At 36.6% G+C, this 21,451-nt stretch overlaps 1 protein-coding gene across 5 annotated transcripts in view; it reads left to right on the top strand.

Moving 5' to 3' along the window:
• The window catches only part of PHTF2 (putative homeodomain transcription factor 2), a 155,422-nt gene that overhangs the window by 118,642 nt on the left and 15,329 nt on the right, over nucleotides 1-21,451 (top strand). For 2 of the 5 annotated variants that reach the window (XM_032761237.2, XM_032761239.2), the window contains exons 9-13: nucleotides 2,013-2,168; nucleotides 8,445-8,663; nucleotides 17,318-17,446; nucleotides 19,588-19,860; nucleotides 20,087-20,218. In XM_032761237.2, the coding sequence (XP_032617128.1) occupies nucleotides 2,013-2,168; nucleotides 8,445-8,663; nucleotides 17,318-17,446; nucleotides 19,588-19,860; nucleotides 20,087-20,218 (909 nt within the window). Of the gene's footprint in view, nucleotides 1-2,012; nucleotides 2,169-8,444; nucleotides 8,664-17,317; nucleotides 17,447-19,587; nucleotides 19,876-20,086; nucleotides 20,219-21,451 lie in introns of those variants that run through there. The other 3 variants (XM_032761240.2, XM_032761241.2, XM_058425339.1) reach the window with 2 other exon arrangements.

Genomic DNA, 21,451 nt, shown 5'->3' with positions numbered 1-21,451 from the left:
TGAAACTGTAAATGAGATAAAGTGTTGTGATTAAACTTGATTGACAATATAATCTGACACCTTCTGAATTGATGGCTTCAGTTTTTCCAAAATGTTTTTTTTTGAGACAGGGTCTTACTCTGTTATCCAGGCTGGAGTGAGGTGATGTGATCTTGGCTCACAGCAGCCTCAGCCTCCCAGGCACAAACGATCTTCCCACCTTAGCCTCCTGAGTAGCTAGAACTACAGGCATGCGCCACCATGCCCGGCTAATTTTTTTTGTTTGTTTTTTGTAGAGACAGGGCTTAGCCATGTTGCCCACGCTGGTCTCGAACTTCTGGACTCAAGCAATCCACCCACCTCAGCCTTCTAAAGTTCTAGGATTATAGGCATGAGCCACTGTGGCTAGCCCCAAAATGTTAAAAGCACTTTATAATTTTCAGTTGTTGTTTGTGAAGCCTTACTTTTTCTTTCCCTATTTCTATGTATGTAAGAATTTGCACTAAGTGGAACATGCAAATAATTCAGAAAGCTGAACAAGGAAACCAGTTTTCCATTCATGTTCTCTATAAGAAGATATCTTGTTTTTCCTGCATTCATTACCTGTGGCGTCAACATACCTGTTTTGTTTTCTTTTATTTTGTTTTTAAACTGGAAAAAATCTTACTGGGGACATATTCGTTAAAGAGAACAATTATTTCTTTACTTTTCCAAAATAGACTCTGGTTTTATTGTAACAAAGCTTAATATGATGTCTTCTATTTCTCTGCTTCACTGAATTTTTTCTGGCTGAACAGTTTATTCTTTAGAAGCTGTTACAGTAAAAAAAATATAGAGAGAGTCAAAAGATGTTACCTCTGTTACATTTGGGAATGTGAGCATGAACATATTGTGTTGAGGAAAATAAAGAAAAGAGGATTCTCTAATTTTGGGTAAACTGTATGTTACTACTTGAACGTTCATGTATTTTCAGTACTAGTAGCCATAGAAGAGCATGGCCTGCAATGAATGTAGTCCCTTACTCTGATTTTAGATTTTTTTCAGCATTTAGCTCTGATAATGTGAGCCTCTCATCACTGTTCTTCAGCAGATAAATTTTCAGTCATACGCTTTCAAACACGTTTTCAGGCTTGTATTAATATTACCTAGTAAAGTTGTATGAGGAACATCAAAATATCAATAAAATGTATGCTCTAGAGTCATTTAATTTCATAATTTCTAAACTCTGGATATCTTTTACAAATTGATGTGTGTAGAATGTTGTCTGACGTGCACACATGCAGTTGCTATTTACTTCCTCTTATCCTGTAAATCGTTATTAAATTAGTGGTGGGTCTTACAATTGATGGCTTTTTCAGTTTGAAAAAATAATATAATATGTTCTTTCACCTTTTTTAAGTGGTCTCTGTTCTGCTTTTCTCCTGTTTATATTCTTTTTTTTTTTTTTTTTTTTTGAGACATGGTCTCACTATGTTGCCCAGGCTGGAGTTCAGTGGTGCGGTTATAGCTCACTGCAGCCTAAAACTCCTGTGCTCAAGTGATCCTCTCACCTCACTCTCCTGAATAGCTAGGAGTACAGGTGTGCACTGCTATGCCTGGCTGATTTTTTATTTTTATTTTTTAAGAGACTGAGTTTCGCTATGTTGCCCAGGCTGGTCTCGAACCCCTGGCCTCAAACAGTCCTCCCACCTCAGCCTCCCAAAGTGCTGGGATTACAGGCTTGAGCCACTGTGCCTGGCATATTTCTTATTTTTGGATGCTGTTTCAGATCCTTTTATGAACAGAAATATTACAGGATAATATTTGACAAATGGCTATTGAAGTACTTTTAAAAGTAAAAATGCTTTAAAAGTATAGTCACTGATTTAAGATATTTTTTCAGAAAATCAGGTAATACTAATTAGTTACTTTGTGATAGTTGAGGATATTTTGAAGTTATGTATATATATATATGTGTAATTTCAAATTTCGTAGTTGAAAAGCTAAAAGGTTTAGAAATTACCTGTAATCCTCTTTGTGTACTCCCAACTTAGGATACCCAAAGGACGATAACAAATGTCTCTGATGAAGTCTCCAGTGAGGAAGGTCCTGAAACAGGATACTCATTACGTCGTCATGTGGACAGGACTTCTGAAAGCGTTCTTCGGAATAGAAAGTCACACCATTATAAGAAACATTACCCTAATGAGGTATATACTTTGTCCTTAAGTGTATACATACGTATCTATTTTGTATGTTACTAATTTATAACTTCTTTCAACAATTAAAAATTGTTGAAATAAATATTTCACATTATTATCAATATTTATTATTGTCGTGTGATCTGGATTTATAAAATAGCAGTTTTAGGTTTATGTATTGCACATGTATGGATAGATAGCCACACATTTGAGCTCATTTTGTGCATTATCTTTGAAGACTCATACATTGTTTGTTGTTTGCTTTTAAAGAAGAACATTCTGGAGAGAGAATCTGCAAACTCCCATGTTCACCTTTTCCACAGTTTGAAAGGCTTTATACATTTGATCATAGCAAAGTTATTTTAAGTAACTTATTTCATATTGCTGTCACCAGTTAGTAAGTCCCCATACTTCAAAATTCAGTTCTTTTTTCTTTGTTTCTATTTTTCCTTATTAATCTTTATTTTCTCTAAACCCTTTTCAACTATATCATATCTCTTGAGCTTAAAATTATTTAAATAAAGAATTTCATTCAATTGTATTTTCAGTTTCTAATCTAAGGGTAGAACATTTGGCTTTAAGGCAAATAAATTACACTGTTTATCACTTTTTTATAAACATTACCTTCTACTCTTTTTGAGCTGTGTTAGTATTTTTTTCCTTGATGGTTTTGGGTTAAACTTGTAAAAAAACACATGTTACGCTGTGCTGGAAAATGATTGCCTTCAGAGTATTAAGATTAGAAGAGTTACTATTCTTTGCACACTCTTCTTTGTGGTTGTGTCTCTGGTTAATCTTTCTGGTGATTGTGGTTTTGTTTCTTTTCCCAGTGGTTGCCATACAGACACTAATGCCAGTGTGTCTGCTCCATTGCCTCTTCACCTACATCATTTGATGTAGTGTCTTTTGTTCCTAAATCAGATAACCAAGCTTGTAAAATTTTGTCTTACCTTATGTACTGTTAGAAGTCAGTTGGTGCTGGAAGGGAGGTGGAGGGCTGTTTGACCCCTCTCCCAGAATAAATTATTTGGCAGTAGCAGTATTTTTCTCACTCCATGATCTTTGCTCTTGTTGGTTTGCAACTGTATTTTAAACGATTGAGGTTCTTGAAGGGCAGAACATTAATCTACCTATTAACTTTTAAATTAAAAGGTTGTTTAAAATCTTGATTTCCAGCTAAGGCTGATAGTAAGCATTGATTTACATCTTTTTTAATGATATAAGAAATTACATAAACATAAAATATGGCTATAAAATCCTTCATCTATAAAGTGAAGAATGTAGACTAGGTGATATTTTAAAAGCTGCATTCAGTTCTCAAAAATTTTTACTCTTAAACCAGCTTTAAAGGGCTTTTCTAAAAAAAAGCAAAATAAAGCCTCCTTTGAATAAATAAAATGGAAACAGAAGATTTGTAATGCTCTTTTGCATTTTTATTTATAAATTTAAATTTATTTTATAAATTACTGTACTCTCTTCAAATTGCTAGTAATGTTTTTTCTTTAAGAGTGAGGCATGAAAAAATCATTTGGACCGACCCAAACACAATGAGCAAGCATCTCTAGCACCTAGATTGTGCCATTTATCACTAAATAACCAAAACCAAAAAAAAACAAAAATGAAGCAACTTCTTGAATAAGTGGCTGATTCCTGATTGTCGTTTGTTGCAGGAAATATACAAAATGACTGTGGAACCTCTTATAATATGATAGAGGGCAAGGAAGCTATCAAAGACTACCAAGGTCTTTTCAGAAAGACTTGGGAGCCAAAGATAGAATAGTTTGAACTTTAATTTTTCTTGATAAAAGTATTCCAATGATAAATGAAAAAGAAAATTCTTTGGGGAAGTATTTTGTGCATGGATGGGATTGGTGGGCTTTATTGTAAGATAATGGGTCAGGAACCTAGCCGTTTGTTGTAAGCCTCCCAGATGGCGATATCTATAGATAAACTTTTTAGGGGCATCTATTTTTTAGGGAAGACTCATCCAGTCTTCTGGTGGGATGGGGGTAGTAGATAATAAAACAGGCTGCTCTGGTGTTTGGCACCAAGGGAACTGAGGATGAGATGGGAATCTTGTCATTTATTGTGTAGACTTTCATTTAATCCCCGTTTTTTTGCCTTTTTCTACTGTCTACTGTATCTGGTTGACATCTTCCGGTGTTCTGTTGGGAGGAATTACTTGGTTATCTGGGATGCAGGAGGCGTCCTAGGGAACTGACAGCTTCCTTTAAGTGTTTCTTCTGTTACCTACTCTGTCCTGCTTTGTTCAACTTTACAAATATTGTTCAATTTTTACTCCCAATTGTAAGTTAGCTTTTCATCTCAGAAAGGTGACATTTGATGAGAAGCGTAATGAAGAAACCATGGGCTTGGAGTTAGATTATTTAAATGACCTTGGGAAAATTATTTAACTTCTGAGTTTTTTTAAAACAATTTTCCCTCCACCCCCCAAAAAAACATTTATAAGTCCGTATTCCCTTCAAATAAATACTATGTGTTCTCTAAATCTGATTATATGTTCAGTTTTAGGCGTCTAAAGATTTGACATGATGAGCAGTACAAACCAAAACAAATGTGTTTTAACTTGAACTGTTCAATTCTAAATTTTTCTTTTTTTAGACTTTATTTGGCAATTTGTAGTGATATTCACTATTAATCACACAAATATTGTAGGTAAAATTCTATTTGAAATGTAGGCAATTATAGGCAACAGTTTTTAGGGTTTGTTTTTTTTTTTTTTTTTGAGACAGAGTTTCACTCTCCTTGCCCAGGCTGGAGTGCAGTGGCGCCATCTCGGCTCACTGCAACCTCCGCCTCCCGGGTTCAAGTGATTCTCCTGCCTCAGCTAATTTTTGTATTTTATTAGAGATGGGGTTTCGCCCTGTTGGCTAGGCTGGTCTTGATCCACCCACCTGGACCTCCCAAAGTGTTGGGATTATAGGCGTGAGCCACCACTCGCAGTCAGAGTTTTAAATGTATAAAATGACACACTTGGCCAGGTGCGGTGCTAAAGCCTGTAATCCCAGCACTTTGGGAGGCTGGGGCGGGCGGATCACGAGGTCAAGAGATCAAGAACATCCTGGCCAACATGGTGAAACCCTATGTCTACGTAAAATACAAAAATCAGCTGGCTGTTGTGGCACGTGCGTGTAGTCCCAGACACTTGGGAGGCTGTGGCAGGAGAATCACTTGAACCCAGGAAGCAGAGGTTGCAGTGAGCCGAGATCATGCCACTGCACTCCAGCCTGGCGACAGAGTGAGACTCCATCTCAAAAAAAAACAAAAACAAAAACCCACTTACTAATCTGCATTTGGCAAAAAACACTTCTAAAGAATTATAGATATTTTCTTAATCCTGAAATCATTAATTAGTTTCCGTTAAAGTCATCAGGCCTTTAATCCTGATTAGCAAGTCTGCATCGGACGTTATATATAATAAACTATCTTTATCACAAATTTTAAATTAGCAATTATTAAAAGCTTAATGCGTTCTGTGCCTTGCTAATGAAAACTGGTGACATGAGAGAAACTGAAATATTTTTGGAGTGCTGTTTATAAAACAAAGCAGAGTGATTTTTGTCCTCTTTTTCTTTCTATATTTGTTTTTACTTATTAATCATTTTCTTCTCTTTTAAAAGTTTTTCTTTTTACTCCTCCCACAAACACTCTATTAACACACTGTAGATTCACAGTCCCCATTCTAATATCAGTAGATTAATTATTAATAATGTATCTCATTCACTCAAGGTATTTTGTTACCTGTGGTAAGGAGATGGCCAAAAAAAAAAAAAATCTGTCTTTTGTGGACTTGTAGTATATTGAGATTTACAATCTATTTGAGAATATTAAACACATGAATATTTAATTAAGACAGACAATGTTGGCCGCACATGCAGTGGCTCACACCTGTAATCCCAGCACTTTGGGAGGCTGAGGTGGGCGGATCCCTTGAGCTCAGAAGTTAGAGACCCGCCTGTGCAACATGGCGAAACCCCATCTCTCAAAACAAAAAAAAAACAAAAAAAACAAAGTACAAAATTTAGCCAGGCGTGGTGGTACACGAATGTAGTCCTGCTTCAAAAAAAAGAGGCCAGTGCCATGGCTCACCCCTGTAATCCCTGCACTTTGGGAGGCTGAGGTGGGCTGATCACTTGAGGTCACGAGTTCTAGACCAATCTGGCCAACATGGTAAAACCCCATCTCTACTGAAAATATAAAAATTAGCCTGGTGTGGTGGTGGGCTCCTATAGTCCTAGCTACTCAGGAGGCTGAGGCAGGAGAATTGCTTGAACCCAGGAGGTGGAGGTTGCTGTGAGCTGAAATAGTGTTGCTGTACTCCAGCCTGGGTGACGGAGTGAGACGCCATCTCAAAAAAAAAAAAAAAAAAACATATACACACACACACACACACACACACACACACAGAGAGAGAGAGAGAGAGAGAGAGATTGTGGAAAGCAGTGCAAAATTTATTGTCAAATGAATATAAATAATAACACTTCAGGCCGGGCTTGGTGGCTCATACCTGTAATCACGGTACTTTCGGGGGCCAAGGTATGTAGATCACCTGAGGTCAGGAGTTCAAGACCAGCCTGGCCAACATGGTGAAACCCCATCTCTACTAAAAATATAAAAATTAGCCAGTTGCAGTGGCATATGTCTGTAACCCCAGCTACTCGGGAGGCTGAGGCAGGAGAATCACTTGAACCTGGGAGGTGGAAGTTGTGAGTGAAGATCGCGTGCCGCTGCACTCCAGCCTGGGCGACAGAGTGAGCCTCCGTCTCAAAAAATAATAATAACTCACTTCAGGGACAAAGTGATCACTCTAGGTAGGTGGCTTTAAGGTAGCATTTGTTGAGCCCCTGCTTTGTGCCAGGTTTGTATTCAAAGTTCCCATGCTCATTTAATTTTTAACAGCTTTTTAAAGGAGTGCAGGATTAATGATAAGAGGTAGGAGCATAATTAAGGCCTAGGGTGGAACATAATCAAAGCAAAGAACAAGCCATGCTTAGGGGCTCGGAAGTAGCCTGCTGTCACTGGAGTAAAAGGTTGTGGTATGTAGTGGAAGACAAGGTCAAAAAGTAGCATATACGAAGATGAGCATGCTAGGTGAAGGAATTGGAACTTTCTCCAGGAGAGCAGTGAGAAGCCAAGGAAAGATTTTGACTAGAGGAGTCAAAGAACAGCTGTGCTTTAGGAAGGTTAATCTGGAAAGAAGAGGAAGGCCTTTTAGGCAAAGATCAATTAGGAGGTGCTTATAGCAATGAAGGTATAAATGGTAAAGTCTGAAGTCGGCGATAGCACAGGAAAGGCAAAAGGATAAATGCATTTTAAAGGTACATGACAAATCTAGTCACAGAGGACAGCCAAAAAAAAAAAAATTTGAAGATACGTGGCCATAAGGATGGCTATGACCATGATTTATTCAGTAAAAGTTTTTAAATTTATTTAAATCAAAATTTTACTCATCTTTATTTTGTACATTGCAAACTCCCAGAATAAAGTAAACTGATTAGAAATTATTTAACTTGTTTTAATTTTTTACTTTTATACCACAGATTATCTCAAGAACATGAGTTGGCAATTACCTTCTTGGTTTAGATATCAATTTTATGTTGATTTCACTTCCATTTGTGAAACAAAAACAGTAGATAAATCTACTCTTGCTTAAAAAAAAAGAGTCTAGAATAAGAAAATACAGTAATTCCTGAGTATCCACGTGGGATTGGTAGATATCCAGCCCTTCTATAAATACCAAAATCCAAGGATTCTCAAGTCTCACAGTCAGCCTTGTGGAACCTGATGACACATAAAGTCAGCCCTCACCCTCCATTTCTCCAAAACTGTGGGTTCTGCATCTCAGGAATATTGTATTTTCTATCTGCAGATGTGGAATGCATAGATATGGAAGGCCAGTGGTATCGCCATTAATAACATCAATTAAAGTCAGTTAATGTTCACCGTGCAGACTGTATGAACTTAGACTACTCTCTCTGCCTACCTGAGTTGTGAACTTCATATAAAATTTAAGAGAAAATAGATACAACCCTTGTATGCAAAGTAATATCTGAGCTGAAATATGAAATCAAATAAATTTTGATGTGAGGGTATTTTTTTACTGAACAAAAACTAATATATTTTGTAATGTTTTGCTGTCTCACTATCTTTTGAGGGTGTATTTGTTGTTTTAGCAAAAAGTATCAATATGTGGGTTCTGATAGTATCCTCTGAATGGTAAGAGTACATAAATTGTATTAATGTCAAAGAATATCTTGATTTCAGGATGCCCCTAAATCGGGTACTAGTTGCAGCTCTCGCTGTTCAAGTTCCAGACAGGATTCTGAGAGTGCAAGGCCAGAATCTGAAACAGAAGATGTGTTATGGGAAGACTTGTTACATTGTGCAGAATGCCATTCATCTTGTACCAGTGAGACAGATGTGGAAAGTCCTCAGATTAATCCATGTGTGAAAAAAGAATATAGAGACGACCCTTTTCATCAGGTTGGTTTATGGTTTTGGCTTATGTGGAGCTATCAGTCAAGCTCCTTTGAATTTATGTTCAGATTTTACAGAGGTGAAGAAAAAGCTTACATTCAAGCTTATATTTCTATAATTTTTTTTCTTTTTATGTGAACTGTGGTCTGGCTTCATCAAAACATAGAATCTCCCTCAGCACTTATATTGTGGTTATGTATGTTCCTGAAAAGTTATTGGTAACTGGAGTTTTGTAAGTCAAATCGTGTGTTAGGTGCATTAGTACTTTCTTACTTACCATACTTTGTGGCCAGATGCATGTACACCTTGGTCTAAACTCCACCTATAAGATTATATTCACAAATCTACATCTCATGAATATCAAATTTGTATCTCCAAGTGCCCATAGTAATGCTATCCAATGGAAATATTATGAGAGTCAGATATATAATTTTAAATTTTCTGGTAGCCTCATTAAATTTTTTTTAAAGGGGAAATTCAAATATGTTTTATTTAGCCCATTCAAAATATCACTTTAACATATAACTAATATGAAAAAATTAATGAAATATTTTACATTTTTACTACTAAATCTTCAAAATCCAGTGTAAACACATAGAGCACATCTCATTTTGGACTAGCCACATTTCTTTCTTTCTTTTTTTTTTTTTTTTGAGATGGAGTCTCTCACTCTTGTTGCCCAGGCTGGAGTACAATGGCACGATCTCGACTCACTGCAGCCTTCGCCTCCCAGGTTCCAGCGATTCTCCTGCCTCAGCCTCCTGAGTAGCAGGGATTACAGGCACCCGCCACCACACCCGGCTAATTTTTATATTATTAGTAGAGACAGGCTTTCACCATGTTGGCCAGGCTGGTCTTGAACTCCTGACCTCAAGTGATTTTCCCACCTCAGCCTCCCAAAGTGCTGGGATTACAGGTGTAAGCCACCCTGCCCAGCTGGACTAGCCACATTTCAAATGCTGAATAGCCACATGTGAGGAGGGTACTATATTGGACAGCACAATTTTATAGGATATCTTTATTTGAATGTCCCACCAATACGTCAAATTTAGCCAGTCCTCCCTCATAAATCTGTTTTTCTTATTCCATTCAAAATTTTGGTGAATGACATCTCCATTCATCTACTCACTAGTCCAGAAACTTGGTGGTCATTTAAAATTCTCACTCTTCTTCACCTTATCTCTCTTATCCAACTCTTTATCTAATCCTGTCAAACCAAGTAAAGTCAGAAAACTAGAGAAAAAAAAGAGAACTTTCAATCTGATAAAAGGGTGATGCATAGCCATCAAAGAACCTTCTGCTATAGCAATACCAGAGGCTGGGTGGCTTAAGCAACAAACATTTATTTCTCACAGTTCTGAGGCCTAGAAGTCCAAGATCAGGGTGCCAGCGTGATTGGTTCTTGGTAAAGGTTCTCTTCCTGGTTTACAACAGCTATCTTATCCTTGTATCCTTACATGGTGGAAATGAGGGAGCTCTGATCTCTTTACCTCTGTCTGGTTTTGGTTGGAGTTAGACTGATTTAAAGTCCATATTAAAGAGCAAAATATCAAGAATAGCAAAAACAATTTTGAAGAACAACAGGGATCTTTCCCTACTGGATATAAAAATTTACTTTCAATTTAATACTCTTAGTATAAACATATATACCAATGGAACAGAATAGAAAACTCAGAAATAGACATTTGTTTATAATGGATCACTAATATGTGACAATAAGTGGCATTACAAATCAGTAGAAAAAGAACGGACTATGGTTGTGAGTCAAATGATTATACACTTGAAAATTTATTCCAAATAGTTTCTAAAGGTGAAAAGCGAAACTTTAAAGCATTTAGAAGAAAATACAGGAGAAAAATCTTCGTTTCAGGTTAGAGAAGAATTTTTAAAAACAAGATATAAAAAGCACAAACAAAAATGGAGAGATAAATTTAAATATCTTAAGATTTAAAACTTTGGGCGTGTTAAAAGATGAGGCACAGGCTGGGAGAAGATATTTCCAATACATTAACTATCACAGTGTTACTGCATACAGGACATAAAGAACTCCTACAGATGAATAAGTAAAAGACAAATGACTCAATAGAAAAATAAAAGGATGTGAACAGGCAACTCCCTTGATGGCTAATAAAATATAAGTGAAGATGGTCAGCCTTGCTATTAGTTAGGGAAATGTAAATTAGAACAGTTAGATACTATTTAATATTGATCAAATTGTCAACATTTAAAACCTGATAAATTTCAATGTTGGCAAGAATGTGAAGAGAGAACTCTTTAATACTGATGTTTGTTTGTACAGCTACTTTGAAGAGCAGTTTGTCATTATATAGTAAAATTGAAGTTCTATATATTCTAGGACCCTTTCATTCCACTTTAGAATGAAACTTTGGAAGATAGACACTATCATTGCATTGTACATGATAGTGAAAGTTGAAAATATAATAGCCAATAATAGTGGAATTAATAAATAATGTTATGATAAAACAATATACAGCAGTGAAATTGAATGAACTCGGCTGCATATATCAACATGAATAAGTTTTTGAATATAATTTTGAATGAAAAAGGCAAGCTGCCTTTACTTTAAATAACCCTGTCTCTACTAAAAATACAAAAATTAGCCAGGTGTGGTGACAGGCGCCTGTAATCCCAGCTACTCTGGAGGCTGAGGCATAAAAATCACTTGAACCTGGGAGGCAGGGCTTAGCAGTGAGCTGAGATGGTGCCATTGCACTCCAGCCTGAGCAACAGAGCAAGACTGTGTCTCAAAAATAAAATAAAAAATAAAAAGGATGGCTATGAATGTTTAGAAAAAACAAAGTAATTAGATAGGGAAATTGAGCTGGAGTGTTTTGGTGTTTACTCCCTAATATATGAGATATTTGAAAACATTGATATATACAGGGGAAAACCAGTAGGGAAGAATCAAAGAGATACGGGAGAAAATGTTGACTGGTGGAATGACGTTTCTTAGGATTCTGGAGGGGAATCATAATCAGGAAGCTTAGCATTTGACAGGAAGAGGAAAACATCCTCAGCTTAGATAGGAGGATAAGGATGAGTGCATGCAGCAAGCAAGATGATAAGAGAGTTATTGCCTGATGATCTCTTTTCTGTGAAGTGCAAGAGTCCAAGGGATCTACTGGCGGTAAGGGAGATGATACAAGAGGAGGCTTTTGGATGGTGGTGAAGGCTTTAAGTTACCATTTGTGGAGAATGGAGAATGGAGAAAGGGGACAGAGAAAGGGAGAGAGAGAAAGAGGAAGAGAGAGAGAGAGAGAGAGAGTGTGTGTGTGTGTGTGTGTGTGTGTGTGTGTGTGTGTGTGTGTTCAAGCCAATGAACACATCAAAACAATCATACTGCCTTGCCACATTGTTGAGGGTCCAGCTGGAATCTGAAACCATGAATTTGTAATTGCCTATTCTACACAGCTATGTGATGTTTTCTGGAATGTAGTTGTTACTATATCTGACATTTAATAAGCATTTACTTATGCCACACACTGTGCAAAGTAATCTAGTTGCATTATCTCATGTATTTAACCTTTACAACCTGTGGTAATGTAGTTTATTTTCATTTTATATTGCTCAGAGTTGAGTAATGTGCCCAAAGTCACACAGAGTAAGTGCTCAATAAATAGTTGCCACGCCTGTAATCCCAGCACTTTGGGAGGCCGAGGCGGGTGGATCACAAGGTTAGGAGATCGAGATCATCCTGGCTAACATGGTGAAACCCCATCTCTACTAAAAATACAAAAAATTAGCCGGGCATGGTGGCGGCCACCTGTAGTCCCAGCTACTCGGGAGGCTGAGGCAGGAGAATGGCGTGAATCCGGAGGCAGAGCTTGCAGTGAGCTGAGACTGCACCACTGCACTCCAGCCTGGGCAACAGAGCGAGACTCCATATCAAAATAATAATAATAATAAAATAGATAAATAAATAGTTGCTCTTCAAGGGACAGGAGAGGGGATGATTGAAATGGTGGGTCTGGTGGCAGTCTAGTCATTAAATTGTTAGATTGAGAAGGAAATGAAATCAGGAAGGGACTGATAAATTTAAGGATAGGTGTGTTCGAGGGAACAAGTGTTTCAGAATTGAAGTTTTGAGAGACCAGGTAAGATGGGAAGTTGTAGTAGCTTCCTTTCAGAAGTAGAGCAGTTCCGTATGGTGACAAGGTCTAGGGTGTGGCTGTGGGAGTAGTTTAGCGTCCTTGGGATTGAAGAAATGAAAAAACTGAACAATCCATGAAAGCATAGGGTGTTGAGTGAGTCATCTGCATATTCATTTAAGTCACTGAGACTAACAACTGGAGTTAAGATTGAGGGAAATGCCTGTGAGCTATTTTCCCAGAGATAACTATAAGCAGCATAGAAGCAGGGACCATGTGTTTTTTTTTTTTTTTGCTCAGTGTTGTATCACACAGCGTGAGGTACACAGTAGGTATTTAATAAATATTGAATGCCTGAAACAAAATTAAATTTTTTCAAAACATGCCAATTAGGCCTTTCTTAAATGATTTAAAAAATTGTTTTATAATGTCTGAGCAGAGTAAATTGCCCCTAAGTCTGTCACATCAGTCAGCTACCTTTTTGGTAAGATAAAATTTGTTAATGCTCTACTCTGTATATCTAACTATGGTATCCTAGGCTTATATTGGTTTTGCTTTTAGATTAAAGACTTGATCTTACACAGATTTTTAATTCTCAGGTTTCAAAAAATAAACTCATGCTTTTAGTTTTACTAGTAGCTAAGTAATGGAAATTAGCTCCCTTTTACTAAAAAGCTACTAGTTTTTTTCTTATTTAACCAGTCTGTTAGGTTTGGAAGACCTTTTTCTGCCTACTATACAGATGGAAAAAATCCCTTCTCATGAAAAAACACTGAGCATTTGAATTAGTATGTTCTAATCAGAATATTCCCAAATGTGTATCTTTGTTTCATTGTTTTATTTTGTTTGTAAATAGTAATTGAAACATTTCCACAGGAGAAAATTTTTCTCCTCTAGTCCTCCTCTATAGCTGAATATATACTAAAATATAAAGCTATATTCAGCTGAAATTCAGTTTTTAGTAAGTGTAAAGCTTTAAATGGCTGCATTCCCACAGTTGGAAACACGAGTATGTGGTTGTCATGGTGAATTTATTTGAAATAAAACATGCCACCATTTAAGCATTAAGGTGTTCAGGTAGTTTTGAATGAACAAGGAGCAAAGCAGTTGAGATTTTAAATGAGGATAAAGTATAATCATCTTAGAAGTTCTAAATTTTTGGATCTGTGATGCTGTCTCCAAAGGAAAAAAAAACTTTTTAAGTTCTAAATTTTAGTTTGAAAACATATATAGCGGCCGGGCACGGTGGCTCACGCCTGTAATCCCAGCTTGGGAGGCCAAGGCGGGTGGATTACTTGAGGTCAGGAGTTCGAGTCCAGCCTGGCAACATGGTGAAACTCCATCTCTATTAAAAATACAAAAATTAGTTGGGCATGGTGGTGGGCACCTGTAATCCCAGCTGCTCAGGAGGCTGAGGCATGAGCATTGCTTGAACCCGGGAGGTGAAGATTTCAGTTAGCCAAGAACTGCACTCCAGCCTGGGCAGTAGAGCCCAACAGCCTCAAAAAAAAAAAAAAAAAAAAAGAAAAAAGAAAACGTATTTAGAGTCACTTATGTGATAAAATTATAAAATGAAATTATTTGCTCTGATGTTTTCCCTGAACATTTTAAAAAAATATTTCATGTGATGCTATTCTCCACACTGCAGACATGATTCAACAAGACTGTTTTTCAATGTACATTTCACACACACACACACACACAGAGAGAGGGAGAGAGAAATATAGCAGTGTTTTTTATTTATTTATTTATTTATTTTTTTGAGACGGAGTCTCACTCTGTCGCCCAGGCTGGAGTGCAGTGGCGCGATCTCGGCTCACTGCAAGCTCTGTCTCCCGGATTCACGCCATTCTCTTGCCTCAGCCTCCCCAGTACCTGGGACTACAGGCTCCCGCCACCACGCCTGGCTAATTTCTTTTTGTATTTTTAGTGGAGACGGGGTTTCACCGTGTTAGCCAGGATGGCTGCGATCTCCTGACCTCGTGATCTGCCCACCTCGGCCTCCCAAAGTGCTGGGATTACAGGCGTGGGCCACCGCGCCTGGCGTAATTAACTCTTAAAATTCACCAGTTTCTAATTGCTGTCTTCTCTTTTGCCTTTTGGCTTTCTAGAAATAATATAATATCAGATGCTGGGTAGAGTAATTGGCAAGGTAGCTAAGCTAGATGTAAAAGGAGTGCTTTGGGAGGACGATGAGAATGTCCTGATTTCCTATTTCTGTCTCTAGATGGGCTTTCTTGGTATTAATATTCCTTTCTTCATGTAATTAGGAAGACCTTAATTCACTATTCCAGACTGAGAGTTTAAAAATGTCTATAAATCAGTGGTTGAAATCTGTTGGCTCTCAAGTTTAAACTTCATCCCTTTTAGCTTCTTGCACTTCCTGTTTCTGGCTTTTTGGTTTTGTTACGCTTAACCATTATAAAATTTCTAGTGAAAGTTTGATACATATTTTGGTACAGATTATTTATTTCCCAAAACAGAATATTTTGTTTGGAGATAAATGAGGAAATAACATTTGAGAAATTAAGTTGGTAGTTAATAACTAGTATCTTAGCACTCTTCAGGACCTCAAGTAGTGAAATGTATACCATGAAAGTTAAAGTATATTAAAATCCTTTATCACTGGAAAAGATAAAAATTTTTCACCTCTGTTTTTTTACATTATTGAATTATTATTATTCAACTTTAGTTGAAATTAATCAATGCAACTTTACTCCCCCTAGAGGAAAGTGTTAAAAGTTTAAGAAACATTTTTTTTTACCATATTTTAAATCACATTTTTGTCCTCTAAAGAATAAATGTACCTAGAGTAGATTCTTCTGTTCATTGTTAGAAGTTATATTTAATGAAATATTTTATAAAATTTGAGGTTGCTACGAATGCCAAAACTATCGTTTTTAGAAAATGTGGGAAGTGGCCAGACACCGTGGCTCACGCCTGTAATCCCAGCACTTTGGGAGGCTTAGGTGGGCAGATCACAAGGTCAGGAGTTCAAGACCAACCTGGTCAACATGGTGAAACCCCATCTCTACAAAAATTAAAAAATTAGCCTGGCATGGTGGTGGGCGCCTATAGTCCCAGCTACTTGGGAGGCTGAGGCAGGAGAATCACTTGAACCTGGGAGGCGGAGGTTGCAGTGAGCTGAGATCACACCATTGCACTCCAGCCTGAGTAACAGAGCAAGACTCTGTCTCAAAAAACAAAATGTGGGAAGTATATGAGTCCTTAAAAATATGCTAGAAATACTGCAATATAAACAAGCAAACTGATCTCTATCTAGGTTTAATCTTTTAGTGTTACTTCTCCTCTTGAAGTCTGGTTATATAAAGGTTTAGTGTTTCATTCATTTTGTTGCCATCATTAACTCAACTGTTGTGTTTTGGGGGCTGGGCTCAGTGGTTCACACCTGTAATCCCAGCACTTTGGGAGGTAGAGGCTGGTGGATCACCTGAGGTCAGGAGTTAGAGACCAGCCTGGCCAACATGGTGAAACCCCATCTCTACTAAAAATAAAAGAATTAGCCAGGTGTGGTGGCACACGCCTGTAGTCCGAGCTACTCAGGAGGCTGAGTTCTTCAGTTTTATAATATTTGCTCTATCTGGAAAAAAAAAAAAAGTTAAATGGGTCCTTTGGAGAAATGCTGGATTAAAATATCAGAAAAGTAACTAAATCAGATATTAAATGTTAAGTCTGTAAGGAAGAGTCTTTTTTGGGATAAGACTGTAGCACTATATAGTCTTTCAAAGAGATTCAAATCTCGGCTGTCATATTCTTTTTTTTTTTTTTTTTTTTTTTTTTTTTTTGAGACGGAGTCTCGCTCTGTCGCCCAGGCTGGAGTGCAGTGGCGCAGTCTCGGCTCACTGCAAGCTCCGCCTCCCGGGTTCACGCCATTCTCCTGCCTCAGCCTCTCCGAGTAGCTGGGACTACAGGCGCCCGCCACCACGCCCGGCTAATTTTTTGTATTTTTAGTAGAGACGGGGTTTCACTGTGGTCTCGATCTCCTGACCTCGTGATCCGCCCTCCTCGGCCTCCCAAAGTGCTGGGATTACAAGCGTGAGCCACCGCGCCCGGCCCATATTCTTTTTTAATGAATGATCATAAGTTGGACAATGATTACTATGAACAAGTTGATATCCATTTGTCTTTTAGTATTAGTATATTGCAGCTGTGTAGACTGATTGACAACTAAGTACTTTTGCTGACATGTTTTAGTATATTTTTGAACATAGGTTGACTAATACTTGTTACAGAAAGTTCTCAACTTGTACAGTTTCATAACCATGTAACTTCTTATGATATCTGTTCAGTGTATATGCTAACTAATTTTAAGATAGAATTTTAGTGTCTTAGAGTTGTGCGTATAAATATATTAGCTGTGTACAGATCTATATATTCCATTTATAAAACATGATAAATGTATTCACCAATTTTCATTTTTAGTGTCATTAAAATTGTATGTGTATATAGAGATATATATACAACTGTATCTACACACATTTTATTTATTAAATGTGATCAATATATTTACTAATTTTTTTTTTTTTATAGAGTCATTTGCCCTGGCTCCATAGTTCCCACCCAGGATTAGAAAAAATAAGTGCTATAGTATGGGAAGGTAATGATTGTAAGAAAGCAGACATGTCTGTACTTGAAATCAGTGGAATGATAATGAACAGAGTGAGTTTTTAAATTTTATTCTTGTAGTTCAAGGGTAAGACTTAGTGATTACCTATATATAAGATAATTACTGGAATGTTATATTAGTAACCTTCTGACCTCATTTCTTCACCCTGAAAAAAAAATTATATGTGTGTATTTGTTTCTGTCTGTAATTTAAACAGTGATTTGTCACCAGACCACTCTCATCTTCTAGTGTTTTCACTTATCTGACCAAGAATAGATGATACGGTCTTTAACTTTTTTCTTTTATGTTATTCTTTCTTTTGAAATTCAGGAGCTTGTAGATATATACAGGTGTTAATAAAGACTTTTCTTTGGACTAGAGATTGTTGTTAAAAAAGCTTTAAAAATAAAAAAATAATTAAAAAGACTTATTTTTCTGTATCATTCTTACCGGTTCATTTGTTTAATAGGACTTAAAACATGAAAAAGTCAAACTAGTAAATTTGCATTCATACTTGCTTGCCTACTTAAATATATAGAAGTAATGCAGATGGTGGTAAAAGTCTTGAGTAGTTCAAAGAAGTCTAATTCAAATACTGTGGATTGAAATTTTATTTTCTATTATTTCTTTTTTCAGGTAATTACTGATTTTTAAAATGTGTTGATTGGCTGGGCGCGGTGGCTCACGCCTGTAATCCCAGCACTTTGGGAGGCCGAGGTGGGCGGATCACGAGGTCAGGAGATCGAGACCATCCTGGCTAACATGGTGAAACCCCGTCTCTACTAAAAATACAAAAAAATTAGCCGGGCATGGTGGCGGGTGCCTGTAGTCCCAGCTACTTGGGAGGCTGAGGCAGGAGAATGGCGTGAACCCGGGAGGCAGAGCTTGCAGTGAGCCAAGATCACACCACTGCACTCCAGCCTGGGTGACAGAGCGAGACTCCGTCTCAAAAAAAAAAAAAATAAATAAAAATAAAATGTGTTGATTTCTCTGGACTTGTATTTAACTTGCAATTTCTAAATTTATTTGGTGCATTATTATGCTCGAACTCTTCTCCACACTTTATGTAAGACAGGAATTAAAATAACTGGGTCTAGAAATTGATAATACTCCCTATTATGTATCTCAGTGTGAGTAATCAAAAGCAGTTGACCGGGAAGTCTCTGGAATCTTGGATCTAGTTTGTGCTCTGTAACTTAATTACCCGTGAATTGGCAGATCACTTAACTTACAATAGTCTCATTTATCTAATGTATAATATAAAAAGTTGGCTACATATAGTTTAGATCTCTTTTAGTTCTGCCAGTCTAGCATATTGGAAGCTTTTATATTGTTCCATTATCTAATTTCCTTTTTAAAAATAATTCCCTCACCTTTTTCCCTTTCTGTTTAATTTATTCTTCCTTCTATCATTTCTCTTCTAAAATGCTTTTAGAGTTTAAGGAGACACTTATTTATATATTGGACTATTCAAAGAGAAACATAAGTGGCTGGGCATGTTGGCTTATGCCTGTAATCTCAACACTTTGGGAGCTAGAGGAGGGATGATCGCTTGAGCCCAGGAGTTAAAGACCAGCCTGAGCAACATAGTGAAACCCTGTCTCTACATCTCTACAAAACCCAAAAAATTAGCTGGGGGCAGTGGTGTATACCTGTAGTCCCAGCTACTAGGACTATGCTGAGTTGGGAGGGATCACTTGAGCCCATGATCGCGCCACTGCACTCCAGCCTGGGCAATAGAGTGAGACCCTGTCTCAAAAAAAAAAAAAAGAAAAAAGAAAACAAAAAGAAAACCCCAAGGTACAAATGTATGAAATAAGTGTAATGCTGAGTTTTTTCTTTAATGAACTGAATTTCAGTGGATATGAGATCTCATTCTCTTTAATATTGCAGTATTTGTGAATATTTCTAACTGGAAATAATGATATACATAAATTTTTTTCAAGATCTGGATGACAGTCCTTTTGCCATCTACTTAGTGAATTAGAGATCTGATAATGAATTGTTTTTAAGATCTGAAGAATTAATGACATTTTATGTGTAGTAGGCTCTCAAACTTGAATGGGATTCAAATTACTCAGAATGAGTATATTTTAACAAATGATTTCATATTGCTATAAATAATTCTATTGTAGATAACATTTATAGTATAATTTTATTTTTCTTTTCTCTCTCTTCCCTTGGCTCCCTTAAGGTGAACAGCCATATACCAGGAATAGGATACCAGATTTTTGGAAATGCAATCTCTCTCATACTGGGTTTAACTCCATTTGTTTTCCGACTCTCTCAAGCTACAGACTTGGAACAACTCACAGCACATTCTGCTTCAGAACTTTATGTGATTGCATTTGGTTCTAATGAAGATGTCATAGTTCTTTCTATGGTTATAATAAGTTTTGTGGTTCGCGTGTCTCTTGTGTGGATTTTCTTTTTTTTGCTCTGTGTAGCAGAAAGAACTTATAAACAGGTGAGTATAATGTAGACTTCTGAATAAGAATATTTTATCGTTTTCATAATATTAAAAGTATTCCTGAAGTACTTTATTATTTCATTATATCATTTTTACCTAATTATTTTTTATTTTGCTCTTATAGTACCTAACCAAATAAAATCTTAACAATTCATATTTTGTTGATTTTTGTTTTTATGTGGTAATCTACTTGAAAATTAATCCTCATCTTAATCTTTTTTAGCGATTACTTTTTGCAAAACTCTTTGGACATTTAACATCTGCAAGGAGGGCTCGAAAATCTGAGGTTCCTCATTTCCGGTTGAAGAAAGTACAGAATATAAAAATGTGGCTATCTCTCCGTTCCTATCTTAAGGTAGAATGGGAGTGATAAAAGTAGCTTTAACATGCTGGCCCTTTCTGATAGTTCCAGTTTCTTTATCAATATATATTTGTCTCTAGATGTGTAGTAACCAGCTTTTACTCATTCAAAAGCTGGATTAGGGATTTTGTTTCTACTAGCCTGGTTGTCACAAGCCAGCAGAGGGAGCCCACTACTTAAAAAAGAATTAAAAAAAAAAAAAACCAATGAGTTTCCTCATAGAAGTGACCTATTACCATTTTAAAATATTAGTTTGCAATTCAGTGTCATTCTTTTGATGTCATTATTTTCCTTTAATCTTTTAAGTAATTTTCCTAATTATGGAAGTATGATATAAAAACTCTGGAGGGAAGAAGGAAACATCTAAATTGGTTTTAGGAAAATGCTTTTTTTCTGAGGATTACTTCTTGTTACTGCATTAAGTAGCAGTAGTATGTCATTATATGTGGAGTAATCATGCAAGTTCCAATGATATTTATTCACAGCACTGTCTATATCATAGTAAAGTTGACCTGAAGACCAATCATCCTCTGACATATCTAGATCTTTAATGCTTTATATTTTGAAATAATAATGAAGTAAAAAAAAAAAGTTTGCCCTATTTATCTACTCATATTTTAAAAATTCATTGTTCTGTTTATTAATTTAACTTGTTAAATTTAGCTCACTTAGTGTCACTGCTGCAAATTAGCATGGATATTTTTTTCCTATGACATATCTGTTGTATGGAGGGATGAATCTGATCGCTTGAATTCGTCCAAAATTTCCTGCATTGTCAACCCTAAGCAGGTGTTACATTCTTTTGTACATTGATTATTTTATTCAGTAAACACTTATTTATGTTAACCATGTGCCATTCATTGTTGATGAGATGAAAGCCCCTACCCTCATACCGAAGCTTATACTTCAGTGAGGGAAACATGTAAGCCCAGACCTAGGAATTATCCTTGTTTAATCTCTAGTATTCAATTTATCACCAATTCCTATCTTTTCTGCTCCCAAAATATATCTTGAATCCATTTGCTTCTCTTTGTTCCATTTCTGCCACCCTCATTGAAACCATCAATCATCTTCTGCCTCGTGCTACTTCAGTTACCTCTTGCCTGGCATTCCAGCATTCACATTTCTTCCTTTCATTCCTTTCTTCAGTCTGCCACCAGTGATCTTTTAAAAATATATATTTGGCCCTATATTCTTAAAACTTTTTGGAAGTTCTCCATTTCTCTT

Source organism: Hylobates moloch, unplaced genomic scaffold (genome assembly GCF_009828535.3).
Source record: "Hylobates moloch isolate HMO894 unplaced genomic scaffold, HMol_V3 SCAFFOLD_1, whole genome shotgun sequence".
NCBI classification, from domain to species: Eukaryota; Metazoa; Chordata; class Mammalia; order Primates; family Hylobatidae; genus Hylobates; species Hylobates moloch.
This window is presented reverse-complemented; position numbering and strand designations above follow the sequence as displayed.